Genomic DNA, 27,431 nt, shown 5'->3' on the forward strand with positions numbered 1-27,431 from the left:
TAAATATAATTATTTGAGAACAGTGTGTAGTATCTACTTTTCATCCAATTGATGCTAGCAGACAAATCTGAATAAAATGGCTGTTGGTACTTAGAATACCTGTGGTCAGTGCATAAGCCTTCCAAAATTATCCTTGTATATGTATGTGTTATCCTTGTATATGTGTGTATATGTTAGCAGTAACTAATATTAGACTGTGGGTTCAGGAGTTGGGCTTGATGATCCTTGTGGATCCCTTGTACCTCAGGGTATTCTATGATTGTTTCTGTAATCTATTTATCAGCATAATTTTCTAATTGTTACGACTCCTCTCAGCTATTAGAGATGCACCCAAAGATCGGGTATGTAAAATGATCCATCACTAATCCCTACCCTTAAGTTGCAACAGTAACCCTCGGTGCCTGTAAGCACAATGGAAGGCAAATGCCAGTTCACTCAATGTGTTCATAACCTGCTAGAGAGTATTATTTTCAGTGAGTGTGCGTGCAGTAAAAGTGATGCAGATATTTTGACAGGTAGGTAAAAGGCCTCTTGCAAATGGGTTGTAAAATGTGGATGCAATGCCAAAAGATGATGGAGTTGTGAAATAAAGTAGCTGTGATATTACTTGCAGGTGGAAGGCTTTCTGCTCAAATGTAGAAAAAGTGCGAATTGCTTTGTGTTGTAGTTAATCTAAAATAAAGTTTTCCTGTAACTGAAGCAGGCAATTACATTGTTTGACTTGAAATAAAAAGCCATGTTTCCAGAGAGCATCCTTAGGGATGGTGCTTAGAGCTGTTACTTGCAAATAAGGAAGTGATGATCACAGATGTGGTCAGAGACTGGAGATCGAAGTCCTGAAAGAAGTGACTGAATTGTCTGGTAGAATTAGAGCCCTGGACTTCATGAGAACAGACTTCTCTGTTGTTTGCAGATCTGATTGTTAGGATCCAGTGGAAGAGCGATCTGGATATGCAAAGGAGCTTAGGAGAGCTGGTTAATCTTCAAGAATAACTTTCCCAAAGCACAAGAGTGGCCCTATTTTGACATGCAGAAAGCTGAGCAATTTTGGCAGGGTGCCTGACTGCATGCAAATGCATCAAGAAGCAGCAAAGGGAAGATGAGGCAAGGCTCGTCTTCATAGCCAGCTCTTTGTTCATAACAACCAGGATAAACAACTGTGAGATATTGGCTGCTTGCACTTGTGGACTGCTAACCTCATGGAGGGAAGCTCATACAATACAAAAATAGAATATAGAAAAGATGAAATCTGGCATCAACTTCCCAAAAGAAATGTGGAGGTGTTGCCTGAGTATTCTGGGATGGAGTTAATAAAAGTCCATCCAAAATTCAGCTGAAGTTGACATTCATGAGGGATGTGGGGAGAAACAAGAAGGGTGGGGGCAACAACTTGAAGGCTAAAGAAAGTGTGGGTCTACTGCTCAACATCCAAGTAACCTACTAGTAGAGGACAAGAGGAAATAGGAAAAGGCTGAGGTGCATAGTGCCTTTTTAGCCTCTGTTTTTACTGGTAAGATTTGTCCTATGGCCTACCAGGAGCTGAAGGCTGATGTAAAGTCTGAAAGGGAATCCTTATGGTAGATGATGGCTAGGGAATACTTAAACAAGTTGCATGTCAGTGGAATGGTGGAATGAGATGATGTGCATCCAGGAGAACTGGACAGAAAGCAACCACAGCATCAGCTTCACTGAAAGCTCACAGAAGTTAGGAAAGGTAAATATTATGCCTGCTTTTCAACAAGAGCAAGAAAGAGCACCTGAGAAACTGCAAATATATTATGAAGTAAGTCTTTCTGCAAGCTGTTTCCAAACATAGGAAGAACTAAAAGCTGATAGGAAGCAGTAAGCTTTTAACAATGGCAGATTGTGCCTTATTGACTTAGTTGCTTAGGTGTGATTGGTTTGAAGATATGGAAAGCACAGTGCACTTTGTACAATTTTTAGCAGAATCTTCAACTCAATCTATATGGTATTTTTATCCCCAAAATGGGGAGATGCCATCCAGGCAAGTAAATGATCAGATATACTGGCAAGTTTAATGGATAGTGATGAGCCGTGTAAGGCTCAGTAGGTGACCACATGCTAGTGGTGTACCTTGGGGATTAACATTGGGCTGCCAAGTCCTATGTGTGGCATGGAACAACTTTTGATATAAGCAGGGGGTCAAATGGCTTGAAGCAGCTCTACAGAAAAGGACCTATGTCACTGATGAGCAGTGCATCCTGGCAAAAGGGGACTGACTGCGTGTTGTGCTGTATTAGCAGTATGGCCAGCAGGTTGTAGGAAGTGATCATTCCTCTTGTGAGACCACGCTGGAGTAGCACCTCACTTTGGTGAGACCGTTTTGGAATGAGGCCATACTGAAAGTACTGCAGCCAATGGGCTCTTTTGTAAAAGAAAGGTAGTTACAAACTAGAGTGGATCCGGTGGAGGACACCATGGCACAGAGTGCTGGATCACAAATATGGTGAGACTGTAAATTGAACTTGTTTATTTTTAAGATCATTAAGAGGAAATCTCATTACTTTCCCTATGCCTATCTAGTAGTTAATGTTAGGAACATTTCTTTCAGATATCTAGCAACAGAACAAACATGTTGTGGCAAGTGTAGTTCCAGCTAGATACTGGGTGGAGGGGAATGTAATTCTGTCTTGAGACTGATGAAGCATTGGAGTAGGCTGACTAGAGAGGGTTGTGATATGTCCATCCTTGGAGGTGCTAAAAACTGAACAATGTACTGGAAAATGTAATCTAATTGGAACTGTTTTTAATGGGAATTGGACTGTTGACCTTCTTAAGCTGTTCTTTCCAACAGCGGCTATTCTGTGCATCTATTGCCTTTTCTGGTTTGTTTTTGTTTGGCTCCCACCTGATCTGTTAGAAGGATGGCTAGTAACAGCTTGGCTATAGGGCTTTCTTACATCTGTCTGTGGTGGAATTTGTCTTTGAAGGTTGTGTGATTTTTGTTCCATATTGCATCTGGTTAAGGTGACAGAAGATTGCCTGAGAATCTCGCATTATTGGATTCCCATTTTGTTTGCTTTTAGATCAGTTGTTTAAGTACTTCTTTTCTGTAGCTGATAATGGGAGGCACTATTTCAGAGGCTGAAAAAGCATTAAGCTTATGCTGTAAAATTATATTTAATAGCATTTGGAAATAATTGTACTTTGGAAGCAGGTAATGAATAGCCTGTTATCTATGATGAAAATACTGAATAAATGTAACTGGTGTAATTTCTGATGCCAAAAATGCTTTCATTTATGTTAAGTATGTTCTAATAAATCGGGTTCTGCCCAGACTCCAACTGAAGTGGGAGGTGAGAAGGAGAACGCAGATGACTCCTCTGTTTCATTAACTAAGAAAACAGTTCCAGGCACTAGATATAAACAGAGGCTCTTGATCCAAAGTCCCAGTACAGGTACAGTGCAACTTGTGGGGAGGAGAGCATAAAGCAGAAGAAACACCACCTTATGTAGGATTCTCACAGCAAAGCAACGAAGCTGTCCTTCAAATTAACAGCAAATTAACAGGGCTTATTTTCTATTGGAGGCAAATAAATGCTATTAGCCATTCTTTTCTGGCTATGATTTAATTCAGATTTAATAAAAATTCTTGTGTAAATAATCTACATGTTGTGATTTTGGTTTTTTTTATGGCATTGAACACTGAAAGTGTATGTTTAGTGACGAGCTGTAAGATTTGGGGCCCATGGACTGTGTAGCCTTGAAAAAAGATATAAGTTTGATAAAAAATTTTTTGGTCTTTTACTGTTTTAAGTAACTTCTTTCTTGTAGCATAAAGGTTATGGGCTGTCTATGAAAAAGCTGATCATTTAAGTAGCAGTAGTTTAAGATGGATAATGGAAACTGAGAGTATTTTTGTGTGTAAAGCTATAGTCTTCTTCCTAGCTTTGAAAGTTATTGTCATGCCTACAAAAACTTACTGAAAAATTAAATCTGGCATCAGTAAAAAACTGAGGATTTTCTTAGAATGAACTTGATTTAAGATCCAAGTATTTTCTAGCATTAAATAACAGCTCTTCCTGTGAATCACAACATTCAATTTATCTTTAACAGCTATTGTCAAATTGGGAAAATACTATTACCAATATGCACAAGCTAACCCTTCTTCCCAGATTGTTGTTATTTATTAGCCCATAAAACTTTAAGATTGTACTTCTGGATCTTGATCCTGTAAATATTTGCATTTATGTGCCTCTTTTGAGCTCAAATTAAAGATGCTTAAGTATTCAGAACATTGGGAACTGTGTTTATGACTTGTTCTCATTCAATCTTGAAAGAGACTTTAATTATCAAGTTTAGTATCAGGAATGATTGTACCATAAATTTTCATGCACAGTTCTGGAACTGAAGCTTACAATGAGACATGGCACAGTTGGAGGGGAAATGAAGAGGTGAAATTTTCATTTCACCTCTTCATTGAAGAAATGAAGAGGGATGCTGTCCTTTCTGACTACATGTTGATCTTTTGAACAACTTTTATATCTTCTTGTAGAAGCTGATAGCTCTATAGTGTGGAGGAAACTTGAGGATTCCTGTTCTTCTGAACTCCAAGCAGGGAGGATAATTACTTACATCTCATCTCAAAATATTTTTAAAGTGACTTTAAAAAAAAAAAAAGAAAAAAAAGAAAACACCGATGTCCAATATTTTTCCTTTGGATTTCTGTTTTCCTAAATAACACTTTTTTTTTTCCTGATTCTGTTACAGTATTCAATGAGTAAATGAATGTAACAAAAATAGAAGTTTGTTTAGCTATAGAACTACTAATTAGGAATTCCTAAACATTTTTTCCTTTGAGGAACCTGATTCTCTTATTTCTAGAGCTATACCTCAGTTTTAGAGAATTCGAGAAAATAAGTTTTATTCTGCTTCAATATATTGTTAAGGAAGCTTTAGATAGCCAGCTTTGTTACGTTAAACCCTTTAAAATCAAGGCATGCATGTAATTAACCTGAGCCTTTTTATGTGACAGAGTATTAGAGAAAGCAAATGGAAAAATGAAAGTTCATGCAAATAAGAGGACTGACTTTTCCTTTCCTTGACCTTGTGAATATGTTTTTGAGTAATAAATATTTTAAAATGCTTAAAAACTTGCTTTACTGGAAAGAAGTGTCTTCTCAGCAAATGACTGAGAAAGCATTTCTAAGAATGACTTACTGAAATATGGCCTTTATCTAAATGTTGTACCTTAATGGGTTTTGTTCATTTCTGACCCTTGTTAGGCACAGAACTACCTGCCTGCAACGAAGATTCTCTTCATAGAGGATGTTTCTCTTGACTTACGATTCTTTGCGTTCTTTGCTTTTCTTTATACTTTAAAATCTTAGTAATTACCTTTTATAGAGCATATTCAAAATCAGTATACATGCTTCTGGCTAGCCTTGTTACCTTTCAGTTTGGATTTTTAATAACCTCTTTTGTCTTTGCTCTTTTTCTTGATCAGAATTACAGCTACCCTTTAAAGAACTTGGGATTTACTGCTTAATGTTTTGTATCTTTATAAAATCTAAATTTTAAAAGTTGCTGAATCATTCTATACGCCTGAAATGCAATATTATAATATATATATAATAAATATATATATATTTTTTTTTCCATACAAAGCATGCTGTTTCACTTTTTTCCCTCCTTCAAGTGAAAAATGCGGAGTCTAGACAGTGTGAAATCTTGTGGGGGACATCCTACCTGATGTTTATTATTTCCTCCTCTTCAAGTGTTAATGAAGAAAAATGATTATACCTAAGTTTTAATTAGGGGCAGAAGGGCACTCTATATCATTCCACCGGAGCAGACAAAAATGCAATTTAATCCATACGCTTGGAATAAAAATGTGAATGTGTTATGTGGAATGTAACTGTGAAATACCCCAGTACTGTTGTCCTACATGTGAATTTTCTGTTAAAATTCAGTACAGCTGTGTGGGGCTTTTTGTTGTTGTTTGTCTTACTTTTCTCATTGAAGTTGTTAATGCCAACCTGTTTCAGAAATCATCAGAGTTTGGATGCTTGGACTGTGTCCCTGCTATTCCTAATCCTGTCTTCCCAGAGCCAGTATGTTCTGGGAAGTCTAGACTTTGACAGAAGCACCTGGAAGACAAAGCTTTTTGAAAAAAGGTGTGCAATCAGCACTGGCCGTTAGTTGATCAAACTGACAAAGTGCATATACTTATGAGATCAAACTCTAGCAGTACACAGTGAACAAAGCAGCTTTAGAAACTGGTTCTGCAATTCAGCATTGCTTCAGCTGTTAATTGTTATGTAAGGCTGTCTGTGAATAAGGTGAAGAGCAATGTAATACAATTATTATAAAATGAAGTGTTGTCACACAGTCTTATCTCAAGAGTTTAAAATTCTTCTTGTTACCTGCTTTATTTCAGTGGTATTATTATACTGTGCAAATGAAACAAATGCATCCAGAAGTGAATGCTTGACAGAAGGCACTGACCTCTCTTGTCTGTGGTAGAAATAGTGCTCAACCAGATTTCCAAGCTGACAGATATATGGTTAAGGGGAATGTAAAGAGATGTGGTTTGGGGGGAGGAAAGAATGTAAATATGTCCCATCTATATTCAGATTGAGTGGGCTGCCTATCTAATATCTGTAACTTTAGTTGTGATGGAAGCAGACTGGTCTCCAGTTTTGTCTCCAGTTTCCCTGACAATGTTTATTTGTTTTGTTTTTTTTTGTTGTTGTTGCTGATTGACCAATTCCTTCTTTTTCCAGTGTTCTTTCATATGTATGTTTACTCTTCTGCATCTTCACTCCAAACAGTTTAGCTGTCATAAAGAAATCTGCTGCTCCTGTGACAACTGAAAACAATTTAACAAATAGCTTATTTAATTGTATGTACTAGTGGTCTAATTGGAGTGGAAAATGCCAGCTTTAGCTATATGTGTAAACATGCTCTAAACCTAAATCTGGTGAGCTACAGGGAAACTAATTATCTTGAGAAACAAAACAGAAAATGTATTCTGTAAGAACAACTCCATAAAATGGGCTTTTCCTCTAGAAGACGGCTGAGAGACAACCCTGAGACAAGTTGAGCTGTTGTCTGTTAGCATTTGCACTGTCCATCCATTTGAAATTAATTTTAATGCATTGATAACAGGTTGTGTCATGCTCCCATGTACAACGAGGGGTGTAATGCTTAAGCTGCCACTGTCAAAATGATAGTATCGAGTCAAACTTTTTCTGATTTTAGGCATTTTTGCTTCCTATTTCCTTACTACCAGTTGTAACTTCTAACCATAACTTGAAGTGAGTGGACGTGCTTATAATACAAACTTTTTATTGATTAAGTTCAGGGTAAAGAATGTTCCACAGCTTTTTTTCTATGCTGCTCGTTATTTTTGAATGTAAAGAGAAGTGGACTCTTGCTGGTAGCTGTGAAATAAGATTTGAGGGTTAGAAACATAGAATGACTTATGTTGGAAGAGACCTTAAAGGTCGTTTAGTTCCAACCTTCCTGCTATGGACAGGGTTTCCAGCCACCAGCTCAGGTTGCTCTGGGCCCCATCCAGCCTGGCCTTGAGCACTTCCAGGGATGGACATCCACAGTTTCTCTGTGCAGCCTCTGCCAGTGCCTCACACCCTCTGAGTAAAGAGTTTCTTCCTGACATCTAACCTGTATCTCCCCTCTTTCAGTTTAAAGCTACTTTCCCTTGTCCTGTCACTCTCTGCTGGTGTAAAAAATTGGTCTGCCTCATGCTTATAATGCTGCGGTGTGGTCTCCCTTGAGCATTCTCTTCTCCAAGCTGAACAAGTCCAGTTCTCTCAGTCTTTCTCCATAGACATCTCCAGCCCTTCAGTCATCTTCGTGGCCCTCCTTTGGACCCGCTCCAACAGCTTTGCATCTTTCCTGTGCTGGGAGCCCTCTGCCTGGATCCGATATTCCAGATGGAGCCTCATGAGGGTGAAATGAAGGGGTCAGTCATCTCCCTTGTTCTGCTGGCCACCTTATTTTGATACAGCCCAGGAAACAGCTGGTCTTCTCTGCTGTGAAAGCATGCTGCTGGCACATGTCCATCTTCGTTACCTTCACAGTCATGGCTTGAACTGACAATTAAACATCTGGTGAAGGAGTATGGCTGGCCATAGGCAAAGTGTGCCTGTGCTCTCTACATGACAAGAAGGAGTGGACCCAGGTTGGAGCCACCCTGCCTCATATAAGGGCCAGCCACTGGAAGGAGATTATCTCTGGGACCTAAGCTGCTTCCTGAGAAGGAGTGCTGCATAGCCAGAGATCCCCTTCACCAGTGGGGTGAGTTTAACTCCTCTTTCTGTATATGACTGTTGGCCTGTCTATGGATACTGTACCTGTTATTGCTAAGAACCTCTAGGAAGCAATTATATTTATTCACAACCAGAACACCAGCACTTTGTCTGTCAGGACCCTCAAGTTCTTCAAGGCTGCTCTTTATTGAGCTCTTCTCAGAGTCTGTGCACGTACCTGGGATTGCCCTGACCCAAGTGCAGTGTTTTGCATTTGACCTTATTGAACCTCATTCTGGTTTTCAAGCCTACCCAGGTCCTCCTGCAATTTCTTCCATCTATTTTGTCAGCTGTACCTCTCAGCTTGTTATTATTGGTGAACTTGTTGAGTATGCTCTCAATCTCCCTGTCTATGGGGGATGTTGAAGAGTACCAGTCCCAAGACAGACCCCTGCAAGTCTGTGACTGAATCCCACCTGGACATAGAGCTACTGACCACAACCCTCTGGGTGCAATTATCCAACCAATTTGTTATTCACTAAATATTCTTACCTTTAAATCCATTTCTCTCCAATTTAGAGAGAAGAATGCGGTGCAGGACTATTTAGAAGCCTTGCACAAATCCAGATGGATGAAGTCATTTGTTCTTCCTTTGTCCACCACTGCCGTCACTCCACTGTAGAAAGCCATTGGGTTGGTCAGGCAGTAGTGGCCCTTGGAGAAGCTTCATTGACTGTTTCCAACAATCTCATCTTATTGTGTACCTTGTCTTCCAGGAGGATCTGCTCCACAGTCTTTCTAGGCGCAGGACATAACCACTAGCTTATGGTTCCCAGGTCTTCCTTTCTCCCTTTCAAGAAAATGCAAGTGATATTTCCCTTTTTCCAGTCACTGGAGACTTTGTCTGACAGCTATGACTTTTCAAATATGATGAAGAGTGATTTGGGAACCACATCTGAAATACCTTATCAATATGAGATCCTGCAAGCTCAATGCCTCTTGTAGCTGAAGTAAGGAGTTGTTGTTAAAACTTCAAATTTTGTTTACTTCTGTTCTGATGGGTATATATGTTTGTTTCCTGGACTAGTTTCAGATAAGTCCTAATAATAACATAATCGTTTAATCAGTGAGTGTGATTAACTAATTGCATCATAGACATGGCCTTTTAGATTTACTGCTGTTGCATTTTTTTAATTATATTGATTGACAGGAATGACTTTGCTTTTAAAAGGTGTGTTCACACAACATCTGCAGGAAAAATAATTGAGCAAGTGCTAGCTTAACGCTTTAATAGCTTTATTCTCCTGTTTATGCAACATGAGTTCTTAGACATCTAACCAAAACGTTCTCTCTTGTTGTGAACAAAGATGTATACAAGACAATGAAGCTTAACATATTCATTATATAGTGTTTCATTATTACCTCAAATCTTCAGCTTTCAGAAAATTCTAAGCAGTACAAACTTTTTTTAATATATATCTCACTGGTATACAGTGATCATTCTTTTGTCTCAATTCTAAAACTGCCATTTACCTGTCAGATTCTACTTTGTAAAGTATTCTTTTTCTTGGTTTCCTAGATCAAGGTTTTTCCCTACTTCCTTCTTACTTTTTATTGTGCTTTATTTTCACTGCTTTTCCCAAAAGAATATAGATCGTACAACAGTTCCAAGAGAAAGGAAGCATTCCTAGTTTTTCATCTTTTTTTTTATGTGACAAAGAATGTCTACTACTTACATTGTAATGAAACTGAGACTGAGTCATAATAGTACGTCCTATCTTCAATAAAATGAACTACCATATAGCCTTTCTTGATGCTTTTTTTTTTCTTAAGAAAAAGAAAATAAGAAGAAAAAAGAAAGAAAAGCACACGTGGGAGGTGTTGAGACAAATAAATTTGAGCTCTCGTGTCTTGCTTCTTATGAGTTTTCCATTCCAGCTTTGGGTCATGTAAAATGGATATATCTTTATTGACCTAAACTTCTTCCTGAAGATCTTAGTTTCCATCAAGATGAAGGAAAAAACAATGATGAGGAAGTGCTTATTTTTTTTCTTCTCCAAGTACTTTTCTTCTTTTAATGTCCTCTGAGCATACTTGCTTCAAACTTTTTCAAGTTTCAGACTTCAGTAAAGTATGTGAAGTCAAAGTTTGGCCATTCATTTTCATTGTTTTCATTAATAACTATTTCAGTTATTCCACTGAAACAAAATAATTTAGAAATGGGTTTTAAACCAAATTTACAAATGGTTGTGTCATTTATGCTAACCACAAAAGAAAAAAGTAATAGAAAACACTTGGTGTTTTGTTTTTATTCTTCTTTTACATAGCTATATAATGACCTATGGGGGGAGGGGGAGCTAATGTAGTTTTTGTCATCTTACACCTGTGTCAGCTTCAAAAAAGGAAATCAGATTCGTGCTAGCTGAAGGGCAGATGTCAAGTGGATGGGGCCAAGCTATTCTTGGTACTGTTCAGCAGCAAGACAAGGGGCAATGGGCACAAACAGAAGTAACACAAGCAGTTCTATCTAAGCATGAGAAAGAACAACTTTATTTTGGGGATGACAGAACTTTCCAGATAGACTCATCTTTCAAAAAAATATTACCAGCTGAAAAGGCTTGAGGGTACGTCCCACGAAACTTGTGGCTGCCATTGAATAAGTATGCATGATTTTTTTGAAAAGTGTAGTTATTACCATAGTACGCTGGGGAGGACAAATTATGATGCTGACCAGCAGTTGCCTTCTTCCTTTTCCAGTCTGTTCAGTCTCCACACAGGAGAGAGCTATTGTAAGAATTGGTTTCATACCTTCCATCTATGCTAAGCTGTAGGCAAGTGCTATTTTTGTAGTGAACTGCCTAGGGAAACCTTGTGCTCATCCAGTCTCCTGACAAGCCTGGTGGTCATGAGAACAAGGTGCAGATTGTTATATATTAGTATTATTTCCTCAAAGGAATTGAGGCAGGATGAAAGAGAACTGCTTTGTGCGTCGTTCATCTTGTTAGCTTTGTAGTATGATAACTTGTGCAAACTGCTATGGGCCCAGAAGACACAGATGTTGGTGGAGAAAGGAGTTTTCATTCAAAAACAAATCTTGAAGATTAATTTTATTTATTTAAAGTATTAAATCTTAAAGTTAGAAAAGTGAATGCTTAGGAAAGACTTCAGTAAGTAATGATTCAGTTTACTTTATATCGCTTCCGTTACTCAAGAAGAGAAAGCTGCCTCCTAGCCTTAGATTCTTCTCTATTTAATGAAGACAACATGATAACATGTCTGTGACATGAAGTGTCAGAATGGAGGTTGGAAAGAACTGAGTTGAGTGACAGTGTGCTGCCAGAGGCAAATGGTTTGCAACCTAAGAATAGGGAGCAGTCCTGTGTTATGTGACTTCTACCAAAAATCTGGGAACGTAGTGAAAACATGTCATTTTTTGAGCATCGGAGGATGGTGAACCTTTTCTGTTTAAAGACAACTATGTACCCTGTAAGAAAGTAAGGTTAATCTAGAAATTAAGGACTAAGGATCTTGCCCAAGGAGGTTGTGGATTCTCCTTCTATGAAGATACTGAAGACCTGTCTGGACACCTATCTGTGTGATCTACTGTAGGGTACCTGCTTTAGTAGGAGAGTTGGATTCGAGGATCTTTTGAGGTCCCTTCCAACCACTGCAATTCTGTGACTACCATCTAAACTAATATTGCCAAAAACAGTACTGCAACAAAGGAGACATACTGTACAGCTACCCAACAGTGTTCTTAATGGTTTACAACCTTGAGATTTTCTGAGCTGGAGGGCAACGTGTTTAATTACTTTTTTTCTTTCATTGCTTTGTTTGCATCTATATAAATTGTAGTATTTTGAATAAAATTATATGCTTTGACAATAGCAAATAGCATAATGAAATAATGAGGTATTCAAAAACCATTCAGTTACATTTTATGTGGAAAATGGTGGAGGGTCTGTGGAAGGAATGCAATGCAAAAATTGGCTTGGGTCACTCTCCTCTTGCAGTTCACTAAAATACAGGTAATAGGGGGAATGGAGTGGATGCTAGTATTTTCAGATGAGAAAAATTATTTTAGGATTAGTTAAGTTAGAAAGATTGGGCACTTAAGAAATGTTAAGCAGGCTAAAGCAATTAGATTGTGATAGTAAATGATGTTAATTAGCTCTCCATAAAAGAGTTCCATAACTGTGAAAGCCAAGTTCCCACCTGAAGCAGAGACTTTGTACCTACCAAAATAGCACAAAGCTTCCATTAGTGTGTGACAGTTGTCACTTGAGTAAAATGGTAAGTGAACATCTATACTTAACAAGGCTGCTTATTATCATCATCGCTTTTCTCTCTCCCTGGTATGACATCCAGTATTGAGAGAGGGAATCCTGCTGAAGACCTAGGTCAAGCTGCAGGAATTATGCACTGCTCTGCAGAAAAGAATTGTACTTTCTGATTTTATAGACAACTTGAAGTGAAAGGTTCTGCCTTTGCAGACAGCACTGTAATGTATTTGACGTAAGTCTGAAAAACAATCCTGTGACAGGCAGCCACATGAACAGCAATTGATATGCGATATTTTGTGTCATTCTCACTACAAGAACTAAAAGCTTGTCACGGTTTTATGATTTTTGCTATCAACGTTCCATATTGTAGCATCATGTAAAGCTCAGGGAATCAAAGAGTTAATGCTCCAGTTCCAGAGACTGACAACTTTCCTGGATGCCTGGTTCTCAGAAGAGAAGAACTGCATACACCAGAGGACTTTGTGTTCAGAGGGGAGGATAAGATCCTCAAGTCACAAAACTCTCTTTCGCTGCCTAGTGGAGTGTGGGTGTGTTCCCCAGCCACTTTGCCTTCAATTCAAAGTAAGGCTCTGCAAACGTTTTAAAGGAAATAGGAGACCTTCAAGCCTTATCAAGATTGTATCTACTGTGATGGTGTAAAATGGTAAATGCTCATCTGGAGATTACTGACTTCTGTAGAAGGCATAACATCGGACTGATCAGACCTTGGATTTGATCCAGCATCCATCCCTGTCTTCTTGTGATTTTCTGTAAGGATCTATTCTGAAAATAAGCTCTTCTCTCCACGTGGGGAAGTGATAGTTGGGAGTTATTTTCTGTAGTCAAGTGCAGCTAACATGCCTCTTGACTGCTGTTTGGAAAGATCATGAGAGGTTCTAGTAGACCACTGATCATCTGTCCTCTGTTTGTTCTACTAGTTTCACTGTGCGGAAACAAAGTACTTCATTATGAGGGCTTCTCAATTCCAGCACAGTGCTCTACTAGAGAGTGTAAGAATGTTTAAGATACAGGTTTTTGATAGCAGTGCATCTGCAGGGGTGACCTCTGTGAGAAGTGGCTGCCCCATTCTGGAAGCGACTAGCTCTAGTTAGTTCCAAAATAGTCCCATAGCAAGACAGCCTGTTTCCAAATACCTGAACCTGTAACTAAATATTTAAATGAGCTGGCAGTAAATTAATTTGTCTTAGCCAAGTCTGGTTTGCCCACAGCAGTAATTGATAAGTGATGTCCTTGTTTTAATCTGGACCCGGGAACTTTCTCACTCCTGCTGTTCCCTCACTCCACCCTGCTCTCCTGCTGGGAGAGGAGCAAGCAGCTGGTTGGGAGTTTGGTTGCTATCTGGGGCCAGCACACCACACACCAGAAGCTTTAACACTACCTAGAGTTTAATTTTACTAGCTAGCAAGTATAGGGCCATGACTGTGTGAGTGCATGCTAGCCATATCTGCATTGTAAGTGTTGCCAAGCATGCTTTCTGTCCAGGCAATGATATGGAAACTGCGTTTGGAGCTGCAGGTGGAGAAAAGTTTTAAGATTCTGAAATTAGCCTGAAACAAAACATACTGTCTTTACCCGAAATGATAACAGACCAAGCAGTTGGAAATTTCACTTGGCTAAGGTGGTATGGAAGCTTTACTCTCAGCTCCTTAAGAGGTCCTGTACTTGCTTGTCATAGAGTAGGCAGTGATAACGTAGCGAGCCACGCTGCTGGTGTGCTTGTGGATGTAACTTTGGTAAGCGTGTTTAGATACACTTCCCTACTCTGTGCAAAATGTTGATTTACATGCAAAGGAGCTTTGTGTGGGGAATGTGATAGAAAGCAATATGCATAGAAGACAAATTGATTATTTGTTCTGTATTCTTGGTTTACCTTTAAGAACAATATTTGTTCATTTTGTTTTGCAAGCATTCTTTCAATATATTTTTTTTCTGATCAAAATAAAACATCGTGAACTGTTGACCATTTTACTGTGAGCAACCTGTGGATGAGCATCTATCATTTAATGTATGCAGATACAGTAAGACATTTGAGTTTTCTTTTTGTGACACATTAGGTAAGGAAACATCCACTCTACCTCTTGGATGACTGCATTTGTTCAGTTTCATATGATGTGTTAAGGTTACAAAAAAAGTGAATCACTCTACATTGTGTTTATTGGTTTTTTTTTTCATGATTCTGCAACAAATCACTTAAGGATTGACTGGTAACCAGTTTGGCCACTTTGGTCTCGTCTCTTTATTCAGTGATTTGGTGAATTCATGGCATAACTGTTAGAAAGAAGGGTATTCTGGAGTATTTCAGTATTTGATTATTTTCATTAGTGAAAAAAAAAAAAAAAGTTGGAACAGTGCCACATTTTTTTGCTTTACAACAATGTTTAGGATTTTGTAATCAATCCAACTCTTCTTAGTCCAGGGAGATTGGCCACAGTATGGAAAAATTCAAACTTAATGGCTTGAAAGTGGGAGATAGTTGGCATGCTGATGTTATTCAGTTGAATATGTACAGTTTTTATGATATGGTAGCAGTTTGGCTTTGCATACTTTTACTGGATTAACAAAAACTAATGCTTTATTTATAGCTTATAAACTAATTCAAGATGTACATAGGGTAAATAAAAGTCATTTAGGGACTCCCATTTAAACAGATCAAGTTAAATTTGAGTCCTCACTCTTTTACATAATAAAAATTGTTATTGTTCTTCTTCACAACATTAGATGTTACAGATTTTCCCCCAGATTCTGTTGCATTAAACTGTTTTGTCTTAGGAAGTTAGTATGTCCTAGTAAAGCCAGTTCTTGTGTGATTAAAAGGTTTAAATTAGTCTACTGCAAATTGAGTTTAATGGTCTTTATGGTTGTCTTTGTTCTTATAGAACTTGAATATAAGATGAAAAAGGGGAAAAAATGTTGAAATTATTCAGAAGAGGATAATAAAAGATATATGTATGCATACTTGCAATTTAAAATTATCACCAATCAGCACTTCATCATTTGTCAACATGGGAATGGGATGATGAGGGGACTGGAGCACCTCCACTATGAAGACAGGCTGAGGGAGCTGGGCTTGTTCAGCCTGGAGAAAAGAAGGCTGCGGGGTGACCTCATTGCAGCCTTTCAGTACCTAAAGGGAGCCTACAAAGAGGAGGAAAATCAACTCTTGGAAAGGGTAGATAACAGCAGGATAAAAGGAAATGGTTTTAAGTTGCAGGAGGGAAGATTTAGGTTGGATGTCAGGGGGAAATTCTTTGCTATGAGAGTGGTGAGGTGCTGGAACAGGCTGCCCAGAGAAGCTGTGGGTGCCCCATTCCTAGAGTTGTTCAAGGCCAGGTTGAATGGGGCCCTGGGCAGCCTGGTCTGGTATGAAATGTGGAGGTTGGTGGCCCTGTATGTGGCAGGGGGTTGGAGATCCATGATCCTTGAGGTCCCTTCCAATCCTGGCCATTCTGTGATTCTGTGATGGGAAGGTAGGGAAAAAATCAATGGAGGTGCTACCAGTTCTGTCATTTCACATCAGCTTAGGAAAAGGGACTTGTAAGAGAATTACTCAAAATTAGTTTTAGTGGATCTTTTTCCAAATCACATAATTGCTCTCCATTATATTGTATTAACTATTTAATGTCCTTTATTATTCTGTAAGATAAGCATCATCAGCATTGGTTTGGAATTATCTTTCTTGTTCGAGAAAAACAGTCATTTTCTAATGTATTCTCAAAATAAAAGGGTTGCATCCTGATGATAAAAACAACTGTGGTGGAGCTTTTCAAAAGTGTTCTGAATATAATCGGCACAGAAATCTGAGATAATCCGTCAAGCCAAAATTTTTTACACTGTTTTATCTGAGAAATTTCAACATGTATGATTAAAGTACATACTTGGATAGAGAAAGGACTTGGTGAAACAAAGCTATTTAATTACAGAAAAATTGATTCCTAACAAGAATTATTTCTGCCAAACAACAACTGCATTTTGAATATTGAAGTAATAGTCTAACTATTGCTACAGCTTGGTGATGGCTTGAATCATCTCAGGTCTTCTGGCAAATTTGTGAAATGAGGAGGCTAAGCATGTGTGCCTGCCAATGAAGTTTTTTCCAAATAATGCTACAAGTTTCATCTGTATGCTTTAACGGAGCAAATTTCCAAATTACCTTCAAGAAGAGAAGCTTTGTGTTGTGCCAGTGCTGGCCAATATAGAAAGAAAATCTAAAATTATCTAAAATAAACACCAGGAGAGAGCCTGATCATCTTTTCCTTCTGGATAATCTTTTGTCTCCATGTGGTTGATGTCTCCTGTTGTCACTACTAATTAAAAAAAAAAAAAAAAAAAAAAAGTGGTATTTGGACTAGTTTCATGTAACTGTAACACATATTTCATTCATACAAATGTATACTATCACTCTTGCATGTATTTCTGAATAACTTTTTAAAGGCAAAAGAGGTCCTACGAAAACAATTTACTGCTATCATCACAAATAATGTTTCCCATGCAATTAAGTAGTTAGGAGGCTGGTGCTTGACACATTTCCCCCAGATTTAAATGGAAAAGAGGTGGGGAGATGAACTCTATTGGGTGGGAACTGTACACTTACTGTGAAAACCTGTGTGGTTTTCAAGCCCACTTTACCTTCCTGCCTTTGTAACAGACTACATCTAAAAGGTCTGCAGGTGGACAAACTGCAGTTCTGTGATTCTTTTTCCATTACTTGTGTCACTTTGTAATCCCTCCATCTTCTACAGAACAGTTTCCACACACACAAAAGTGTCTGCTCATGCTGATGAGGGAAAAATAGATTGTAAAATAGCACTACAGGTGGAAGCTGCTGCTAAGTTAGGGCAGAATTGTTCTCTGACATTTCTAAGGGAAAAAACTAACCTCTAGATTATTTATTTATGTGCAGCTTCTACAGAATTCATTGCACTTTTGTTGGTCATGGAATTATTTGATTGTGTCACATCTGCCTTTCTCTTACTTTATTCTCATCCTTAAGGAACCATTTGTTATCATTGCTGTAATTATGAAAATGTTTGAGAAAATCTTTACTGAGATCAACAGCCAGACACCTTGTTTTTCTGTTTTGTAGGTAGTGACACCACAATACCGCCTCCAAGGAGAGTGTACACTGTGAGTCCTCCTCCTGAGGGCTACGTTGCAGCTATTCCAGATACTGATAACACTACAGTTTCTGAAAACTCTGAGGATAGTGCTGACTCTACAGGCAAGTTTATATGCTTGTTGCTGTGATGAATTTTTCTGTGAGAAACATCCTAGCAAGCCCTACCAAGTAGATTTAAATTGCAACAATTAAGTATTTAAACTGTTGCTGCCAGTGGGTGTCACTGTTTTGCAGTATAAGCAAAATGAGGTGGGTTCATTCTTCTGGATTCATTTCCTTTGTTAGCTTGCAGACCGGATTCAGCATTTGGTTATAAGGTGCTGTAGACCTTATTGAAATTGGGAAGTCTTCAGCTCCTCCCATCTGAATACCACATGTATGTTATGCCCACGTTCATCATGTTGTTCTTAAAAGTAACATTAGATACAGCTCTACTGGTAAGTCTTACTCTTGAAATTGTGTGGAGTTGGGCAGAGGCTTAACAGTCTTTCAGATTGACCTCTCTCAATTACAGCAGAAATTCACCTGATTGATTGTGGTGGAAGTAGATACCATTCCATAGATTTTTAGAGGCTTTCAGTGACCATGTCACTTCAGAAATTGTCTGCTACAAGAGAAGCAGGCCATGATCTCTAGAGTGGCTTCTGAGTGAGCTTTGTTAAGAAACATGACAATCCCGATGAAGTTGCTAGAATTAAATTGATTCCATCTGTCTTAGAAATAAGTGCTAAGCTTAGATAAAACAAATCAATTTAGGTTTTTTTTGTTTTGTTTTGTTTTTTTCTTTTCAATTACTCTGTTCCTATGGATATGTTTTTTTCTAAATTGTCTATTGCTGTTATTTGCTACTATATTATTAACAGCAACCTACAGCAAAGGAAATATCCAAGTGAGCCTCCTGAAGTAAAACATTTAATAAGTGGTATTTATTAAACTACTGTTTGTTTCAGCCTAGAATCTCTCTCATTTTAAGGAAAACCTATGATTTAACTTAGAAATACAGAAAGATAACAGTTCCTTGCATTTTGAAAACAGTACCTAAAGGGGTGAATTTTCAGCTTGAAACCTGGGTCTGTACCTAATTCTGAGCTCTATTCATGACATAACCTGTGGTTAGTGTCCTGGTTCTAACATGTAGGTAAGCATCTCACCTTTGTGTGGGGAAACATGCCATGAAGAAGCTATGGTACATAACTGAATCAGAATATGAGTAGAACTACCAAAATACTGTGGTGGCATTTCAGTAATGTAATTTCTCACTGTGAAGTAAGAGATCTTTTTATTGGATTGGGGAAGAAATGCCTTTATCAAAGTAAAACAGTAGTACGTCTTGTTTCTATTGGAATTAAGAGATAATGCCCTACTTGTATCTCGTGCATTTCCCTTTGTTAGATGGGATTCACGTTCAATCCTGAGTCTGTTCCTAAACTAACTGTCTCACATTTGAATTACAGTGTTCTCTTTGGACTGTACTTTGGGTTTCTGTCCTACAGCATTTCAGATTTAAACTGCAGTTTATTCTGATACAGAAGCAGTTTCTCTTCTCTGTACTCTTATATTTTCTTACTCTTTGATGTGTCTATCTGATCTATCTGTCTCCTTTCAATCATCAGAAGGACATTCTCCTTTATTTTGCAGATGATAAATTAAGTCTCACAGTACCTTGCAGGTAAATAGCCCTATAACATTAACTTTTAGGCAGGGACTTCGGCTACTTCTAGATAAAACCTGAAAGCATAGCTCTCTCAGTGTGTTGGTGACTGTGCATCTTTATTCAGGTATTGGTACAGAACTTTGTGGTACAGTTACTCAGCTACAATTTAAAATCTACAAATAAAAGAATACATGCTGGTGCATATTATACGTTGATATACTGCATAGCAGTAGAACAGACTAGAATTTAGGATTGCATAATATTGTGCCTTCTTATGATCGCATAGGTATTCATCTAGTTTTACAATGGGTAGATTATTGAGTAATGATGTCACTTGCTCATTTGTTTTACATTTCTTTTTTTTTTCCCCTCTCTTATTTCAGGGGAAAAACAAAAAAAAACAACCACAAAACTTTCCAACCGTGATAGCAGTGAGTAGTGTTCTGGTGTTGCTTAGTGACAGTATCAACTGTTTGATGGTGATCTCTTACATCTATTCCCAGTCTCAGTGCTCAGTAAGAGTAGATTTTCAGCTTTAGCCACTTTGATTGCAACTGTAGTCTTACAGTTAACAAATACATCTGGAGCTTTGAGAGACTTTTATTTTTTGACTGGTTTGCTATTTGACTTTACACGTTATCACAGAATTAAAAAAAAAAAAATTACATTTGAAGTAATGTTTAGGGCCATTTGCTCTTCACAAGATAAGATTGGCTGTATTTTTGCCACCCTTTTAACATTTGCACTGGTTTCACTGTCCTTTAATGTATGCTAGATCTTGCTGCAGCTGAAGGCTCTTGTTGGTTCAATCTAAACATGAGCTTAGGCATCCATTCTAATTTTGCAAGGCTGTGGGGGGCGTGGTTAATTTTACATTAATCTAAGCATATATACAAAATTGGGGTGAAGACTGTAATTTCAGGCAATGCTCATAAAGCATGAAAAGAACAATTTCAGCAGTCACACCGTGGATTATTTCATTTTCTGGTCTAAATTTGAGTGTATAACAGAACAGACAAAAAAATACATTAAAAGGTGATGAGACATGCATAGGAAAGCAAAAAAAAAGTATGTCTTTTAACCTCTTTCATATGTCTGTAGAGATGAAAGCTCAGAGGTCTTACCATTTAAGCACTTACGGCCTTAAGTTGCACCACTATAAGTTTAGGTTGGACATTAGGAAACACTTCTATACAGAAAGGGTTATTAAGCACTGGAATAGGCTCCCCAGGGAGGTGGTTGAGTCACCATCCCTGGATGTGTTTAAAATTCATTTGGATGTGGTGCTCAGGGACATGATTTAGCAAAGGGTTGTTAGTTAGGGTAAGATGGTTAAGTTGTGGTTGGACTCGATGATCTCTAAGGTCTTTTCCAACCTGAGTGATTCTATGATTTTGTGATTCTATGATTCTAAGCAGTATCGCCTTTCTCAAAGATGTTGTGTCATCAGTAAGTGTCCCATTTAATTTGTAGATTTTCTGTGAAATAATTTTAGAGAAGTTAAGTGAAACAAAGAAATAATCAGACATGCATTTGTTGAGACTAGATATGTAGTTGAGCAAATGTCTAGGGATGAACTCTGAGGTCAAAATCTGTGTGGCTTTCAAAAATACAACAAAACCCCTCAGATAGCTAAGTGGATTAGTGAAAATCTGACAGTGATAAATGGCAAGAGTACATCTTCAGTTTATGTTCATTTAACTCAGATAAGGTTAAACCTCTGCGAGGCTGTGCTTTTTTTTTTTTTAATTTAATTTGTTCAAGTCCACATCCATTTACTACAGATTTCGTGCTGCATCTAGCACCTTGATAGCCATTTTTAGCTTTCATACCCAGACGAAAGGGAAATAAATTCTGCTGAAATTCTAATAAACAGAAAATAACTTTGTTGTTTATTGAGCCTATCTCATTAAAATAATCCAACTGTATTTTGAGATTAAAATTCTTCGGTTGCAGATTTTAGAGGACAAGGCAGTGGGCACAAAGTAGAACACACGAGGATCTGTCTGAACACAAGGAAGCATTTAAGTACAGTGTGGGTGATGGAACCCTGGCACAGGCTGCCCAAAGGTAGGGTAGTTTGGAGATTTCCAGAAGCTGCCTGGATGTGGCCCTAAGCACCCAGCTCTGGTTGTCCCTGCTGGAGCAGGGGTTGGACCAGAGGGACCCAGAGGTCCCAACCACTGCCATTCTGTCATTCTGTGAACTTAATTACACATCAGCACGGATTTCTTACATAACTTTTCCCATAAATTAAGAAAACCAAATCTGTGTCTATCTAAATTAATATAACAAGATTATCAGGTGGAGTGGATGCATCATGGCAGATACTTCACTGCATTATATTCATCTGTGAAGAAAGGAAATATTCAGTCACTAGAATATGAGTTTATAGATGACCCTTTTTAAGAAGTTATTTGAAACTCAAAGTTAATTACAGTTGTACATTAACTTCTTGTTAGCAAATACAAATATATCAAACATATTTGATTCTTCTTTTTATCTAAACTTGTAGCTTATGGTTGGTTTTGTCATAATTAAATGAATCTTGTCAAGAGTACTAAAAAGTAGATCTACAGGATTTCAGTGTGACATTTTCTCCATCTATGTCTGTAAGCTGCTTTTAACTTTTCAAATACTTTTCCAAATATTTTCCCTCTTGTGTCAAATAAGTGAATTGCATAAGGGCAATGGTATGGTTAACTTGTGGTATATGCACAAATGACTTAGTGGAGTTAAATAAAGTTGCTCTTTTGGGTTTGTTTATGTAAGCAGGAGGTAAATGAATCTTTAGTAATGAGAAGGAAAATCTAAAACTCTTTTGTCTTCCAAGAAAATAATGAAAGTTAAATTTATTCTTGTTCTTAGAGCAATAAATTACATCTAAGCTTTTTTAGGATCTTCCTTGATTTGAATGTTTTGTAGGAATTGAGTCACTATAATGGTGTGGTCAGATCAGTGTTTTGTTGATGGAATTGAGTGGGATATTGAAAAGAAGAAATAAAAAGAGATTTATTTTTAATATAATTGCCGTGGTACATATTAATGTATTGCTAAATCTCTTCTAGCTATAGATTTTATACTTATGATGAAGGCATAAAAATGTGTGATGTCAAGCTATAGATAAGTATCAAAGTCAATATCTGTGTAGATTGAAACTCTCTAATTTTGATCTCTGATTCAATTCGTTTGTTTTTATTATTTGTTTGTTGAGAAATGTTTCTTTAGGAGTAGTTCCTTAACAGATACACTGTCACTTATCAAAAGATGTTCTCAATAAAAGCAGAATTCAGGAAAGTTTAATTATGCGTTCATTAACTTAATATAAAGAAATAACTTTAACTTTGTTTTGTTTTGTTTATTTTATAAGATGAAGCTCTTGCTACTTATTTGAAGACAGGTAAAAGGCTATAATTCCAATTACAATTAAATGCTAAAAACATAGCTGTATTCCATCTGAAAGACAGTTGATTTCTCCAGCAACATTTCATGTTTAATAGAACAAGCAAATATATTAAGATATAGCATACCAAATACTTTTATTATGCACAAGCTGGACTGGAATATTATTTCTCCACAAAATGCTTTAATATTAAATTCATACTTTTATGCAAATTCCCAAAGAGGTATTTGATGTTTCTTAGATTAATAGCAGAGCAAATACTTGAGCGAGGGACTTTGGAAAATAGACTGCACATATAACAGTCTATGTTAAAGTTGGGGCACCTGGAAGAATAGAAAAGTAAAAGAGAAATGTTCTTTAAGGTAATTTCTTATTTCATAATCCTTTTTCTTGTCAAGTCTCACTTATTTTTCCATCATAATCTTGATCTACAGTGCAGTAATTGTCTGATGGTGTCCTGCTGTTACTATGTTGTAATAACCTACCCAGTTTGTCTGAAATCTTCTACGTAGACAGAAGAAGCAAGACCTATCTTGCACTGTCCTACCCATTAGGGGAGTAGGACAAACTTGACTATGAGATAATGTTTTAGCTAGGAGTAAGAGAGTCCATTTCATATACTTTATTCCCATGCTGTAAAGAAGTCAAGTTAGAGAAATGGAAGTAAGCAAACTATTTTCTTCTACATTTTGAGAACTGACAAGTCAGAAATAATATGAAAGGTACTTGTCCAGGAAATGACTTCACCTACTTAAATTTGTTTGTTGGCCCAAGGCAGTGCAGTTGCATGTGAGAGATGCAAACGAGTCAGTTGTTAATGGACGTGACAGCCGGACTTTTGATTTTTGTTATTTATTTCTGTTTAGTTCTGTTACTGAAAAGAACTGCTGCCGCAGTAATAGGTTCAAGCTGAGGGAATGGACTTAGAGATCTCTCTCTCAAGTCAGTTTAGTTACTGAACATAGATGAAAGATGCATCCCAGGAAATTACTGGCTGTGTCCATGAGAGATAGTGACTTTGAGTGGATCCTTAGCAGACCTCCTAAAAATTACTGCTTTTCTGAATGCAGTTCTGTTGGCAGGAATGCTTAAACTTATTGTTCAACTAAAAGCAAGTTTCTGTACTGTCTTCTAATTCACTTAAGATTTAAGGTGGCCATTTTAAGACGGATTAATTATACCTATGCCTGTGTTTTTATCATTAATGATGCTAGTTGGAATCATGTGCCTGCTTGGTGGGTGGTTGGGAATGTGATGCATTAGAGAACTGATGTACTCACCACACCAAGGGAACAATACGTTTTGAGCAGCAAAGGCTGTGAGCAAACCTTTTTCAGTGGTGGATAGCACCACTTGTGGAATTAAAGGCTACAAAAAAATTCATAATATTTGAAACCAGAGGGATCATTAAACCATGTAATTTAATCTTCAGTACCTATTAGAGAAGTCTTATAAGGTGTCTCAGCAGTTTGTTTGCAAAAAAATACCGTACATGTTTTAAAGATGTCAGAGGGTCTGCATTATATGCTGGTAATTTGTTCCAGTTGTTAACTGGCCTCACCCTATTAAAATAAAATTTTTAAAAAAAGACAGTTTTAAAATTGCATTGTTCTGCTTTTCTTCCTTTGAGTCAAGAACCTTTATTAAACAATATTTTCTTCCTACAATAAGTGCAATAATCTCCTCATCCATCAATCTTTTTAGTTTGATATAACAGATTCACTGATTGTGTGTTGCTCTAAAATACTTCAGTCCTCAAGTCACTTCTGTAGCTCTTTCCTTTATCTCCTTTTTTTTTCATATTTTTGAAATATGACCTCACTGCTGCTTGTAGTATTTGCACTTTCAAGAAGGCCATGTGTTGAAGTGCAAGAGTCTTTGTATTTCTACCCATAACTGTCTCTTTTCTATGGCTTGAAATTGCTCCAACTTTTTTTTCCCCACAGTATTACACCAAGAGCTCATATCATTTGATTCATTGATCTTCTGGAAAATGTTTCCTGATAAAGCAGCTGTATTTGACTGTGGTTAAAGTGTGTGTGTTAGCATTTGGTTTTTAAGGACCACATTACCAAGTAGGGCTTTTGTGTAATTTGCTTACTCTCATTGTTTTTTTTTTTGTTGTTGTTTATTTGTTTCGACACTAATTTTAGTATTAATCAGTGATGAAAATGCCAGGTTTCCTGCCAGTCCCCTCAGAACCTTGTTTGCTTAGAATACAATTTTACATTGACAGCTTTTTTTAAAAAAATCAGTCTCAAACTGTATTTCAATGCTATGAATTCATAGATAAGGAAAGAGGATTCAAAGCTGTGAATATTTGTATTTTCCATACATATTAGTAACTTATGTCTTACAGTTGTCATTCTAGGTGCCTTAACATTTCAACTTGTTCCAGCATCTGAGTTTCAATACTCCAATTACAGCAGTTTTCCCAAAGTTATGTCATTGCAGAAACCACTATTGGATCAAAGTTTTTGTTAGCTTTTTTTTTTTTTTAATTTAATTGAAAGAAGTAACAGTAGAAGATATAAGAGATTTATATTAAAAATCCCTGCAATTCTAAATGCTGATCAATCAATTCATACTTACACTTATCTCAGTGGTGTTAGAATATATATAGTCTTTGTTGTAGATCTCAAGTAACAGCACTCAACAGTGACTGTAACTGATCTTAAATGAGAGATTTCAGTTCAGAAAAGAACGTAACTAGAAATAAAGTCAATTACATTAAAGTTTAAGGAATTTAAGCATATTAACAGTTGCTTTTCTGCATCCAGTATCTGAGTGTCTGTAAGTGGGTTGTCTGGCACTATGGTCTGCCCTGCAGTCAACTCCTAGGTTGACTCTCCTGCATCTTGTGTCAACTCTCTTGTGTTTTGAGTATTCAAACTGTTTAACAAAACAATTTGAGGAAGCTGTGGAGATTTGGATTTGAGGGTATTGCATTTACAAACAAAAATTAATTAAGTTCCTTCCATCCAGATTTATTCCATTAGATAATAAATCGAGCAACAAAGGGATGCTTACAGATGAAATATACGTATATTCTAATTTAGAACCTCATTATGTCCAAATAACATTAGTAACTGAAATGCTAAAGTGCAACTCTTAATTTATGTTATAATCAGTGTTTTGCAGCACATCAACCAAATCATATTTCAAATGATAATATTAATGCATGAATATTATTTATAAGCATATATCTGTATTTTTCCACAATTTGCTGGAAGTTTCCTGTCCTCCCATTCAGCTTCTCCTAAAACTGTTTTGCTGTAATGTTTGTTATTCTCTCTTCCTAGTTGGTATGGGTCTTTCTCCTTCTAGAAAGGAAAGATAAAGGGTTTGCACGTTGTAAACTTACTGTAGAAGTTTTGTTACATTTCAGTACATCAAGAGGAAACAGTGAGTTTGTTTCTGTACTTCTAGTAAGCAAGTAACTTTAAAAAAAAAACCAACTATATTAATATTTGATGTTCTAATTCCCCTATTTTGGATGTTCTAGTTCTGACTCTCTACCTGTTTGGTTGTCACTGTTTACACTGTTGTAGTGTGTTAATGCATGATGCAATTATTCATGATAGAGTTCTGTAAGTTCACACTGTCCTTACAGAAAGGAATGCATGGCTCCTGTCTGTAAATGCTGCCTTTTACTGAGTTGTTGACTGCTCCAAGCAGTTGTCAGCCTTGGAAAGCAAGCTTGTTGCAACTATGACATCTCTGTTAGGGCTGTTAATATAAGCCTTTCCATAATGTTCTTGATGTTCATAGATAAATCAATAACTTGATAGAGGAGTTGTCTGTGAGGTTAAGCAACTTCTTTCTCTGCAGCCAATTTTGTCTGGAGCTTAACTGTTATTGACATTTTGGAGCTAGTTACAGGTACAAACAAGTAAAGATGTTGGACGGGTATATCTGAACAATTCTGTACTTCAGATGTTTTCCCCCTTAAAAGTCCTCTTTTCTGATCTTACATTTGTTGATAAATGCAATGACATTCTTAATAGGTAAAATTACCTCAGATTTCTTTCTGAAATTAGTAAGATCAAGGGAGCATTTTTTAGAATTCAGGTGCATTATTTAATCACTTGTTGTCTTTGGCTTATTTAAAAAAAAAAAAAAATGTAGATCCAGTGGTGTTTGTATTTGCAGTCTTACACTGCTACCAGTAGAATTGAGCAAATTCTCAGCTACAAAGCACTGTTTTTCAACACAGTCACCACCATTTGCTATGCCTTTTCACCAGTGATGAACAAGAGCCTGCATGCTGTGCTTGTGAAAATCTACAGCAGCCGCAGTGATCCACTGTAGCTGTTGTCACTTCTAAAACGCACCACCCACTGCCTCCCTGTGCTCTCAATCCACTATTTGGTCTCCAGAAGCGCTCAGCAAACATCAATGAATGTCAGTGGGTGCAATTTTTTCTACACTGAGGAATTCATTGACATACCTTTCCATCATACGCTGTTCCATGGCAGACACCATTTTGTCAGTCTACCCCTCTGCTGCCATCTGTTGCAGGGCAAAAACTCATAATTGTTCCCATCAGTAGGTGGGAAGGTTCAGCCTCTACTGCCATACCACCTACATTTGCATCCAACACTGTGGGCCAAGACAATAAAATAGTGCAGCCCTCACAGATGCTTGTTTCTGTATCATGCTGCAAAAGCTAGCTGACTTGTGTGACTGGCTGGGGGAGGGGATGTAATTCCCTCAGTGC

The 27,431-nt window shown here is 37.3% G+C and overlaps 1 protein-coding gene across 16 annotated transcripts in view; it reads left to right on the forward strand.

Moving 5' to 3' along the window:
• Positions 1-27,431, forward strand: part of ERICH1 (glutamate rich 1) — a 99,583-nt gene that overhangs the window by 16,329 nt on the left and 55,823 nt on the right. For all 16 annotated transcript variants that reach the window (XR_016464494.1, XR_016464495.1, XR_016464502.1 and 13 more), the window contains exon 3: positions 17,622-17,756. Coding sequence is in view for 1 of the 16 variants with exons in the window: in XM_090136328.1 (XP_089992454.1) it covers positions 17,622-17,756 (135 nt within the window). In the remaining 15 variants the exon portion in view is untranslated. The remainder of the gene's footprint in view (positions 1-17,621; positions 17,757-27,431) is intronic.

The sequence above is a fragment of the Phasianus colchicus genome, chromosome 2 (assembly GCF_987193195.1).
Source record: "Phasianus colchicus chromosome 2, bPhaCol1.hap1.1, whole genome shotgun sequence".
NCBI lineage: Eukaryota > Metazoa > Chordata > Aves > Galliformes > Phasianidae > Phasianus > Phasianus colchicus.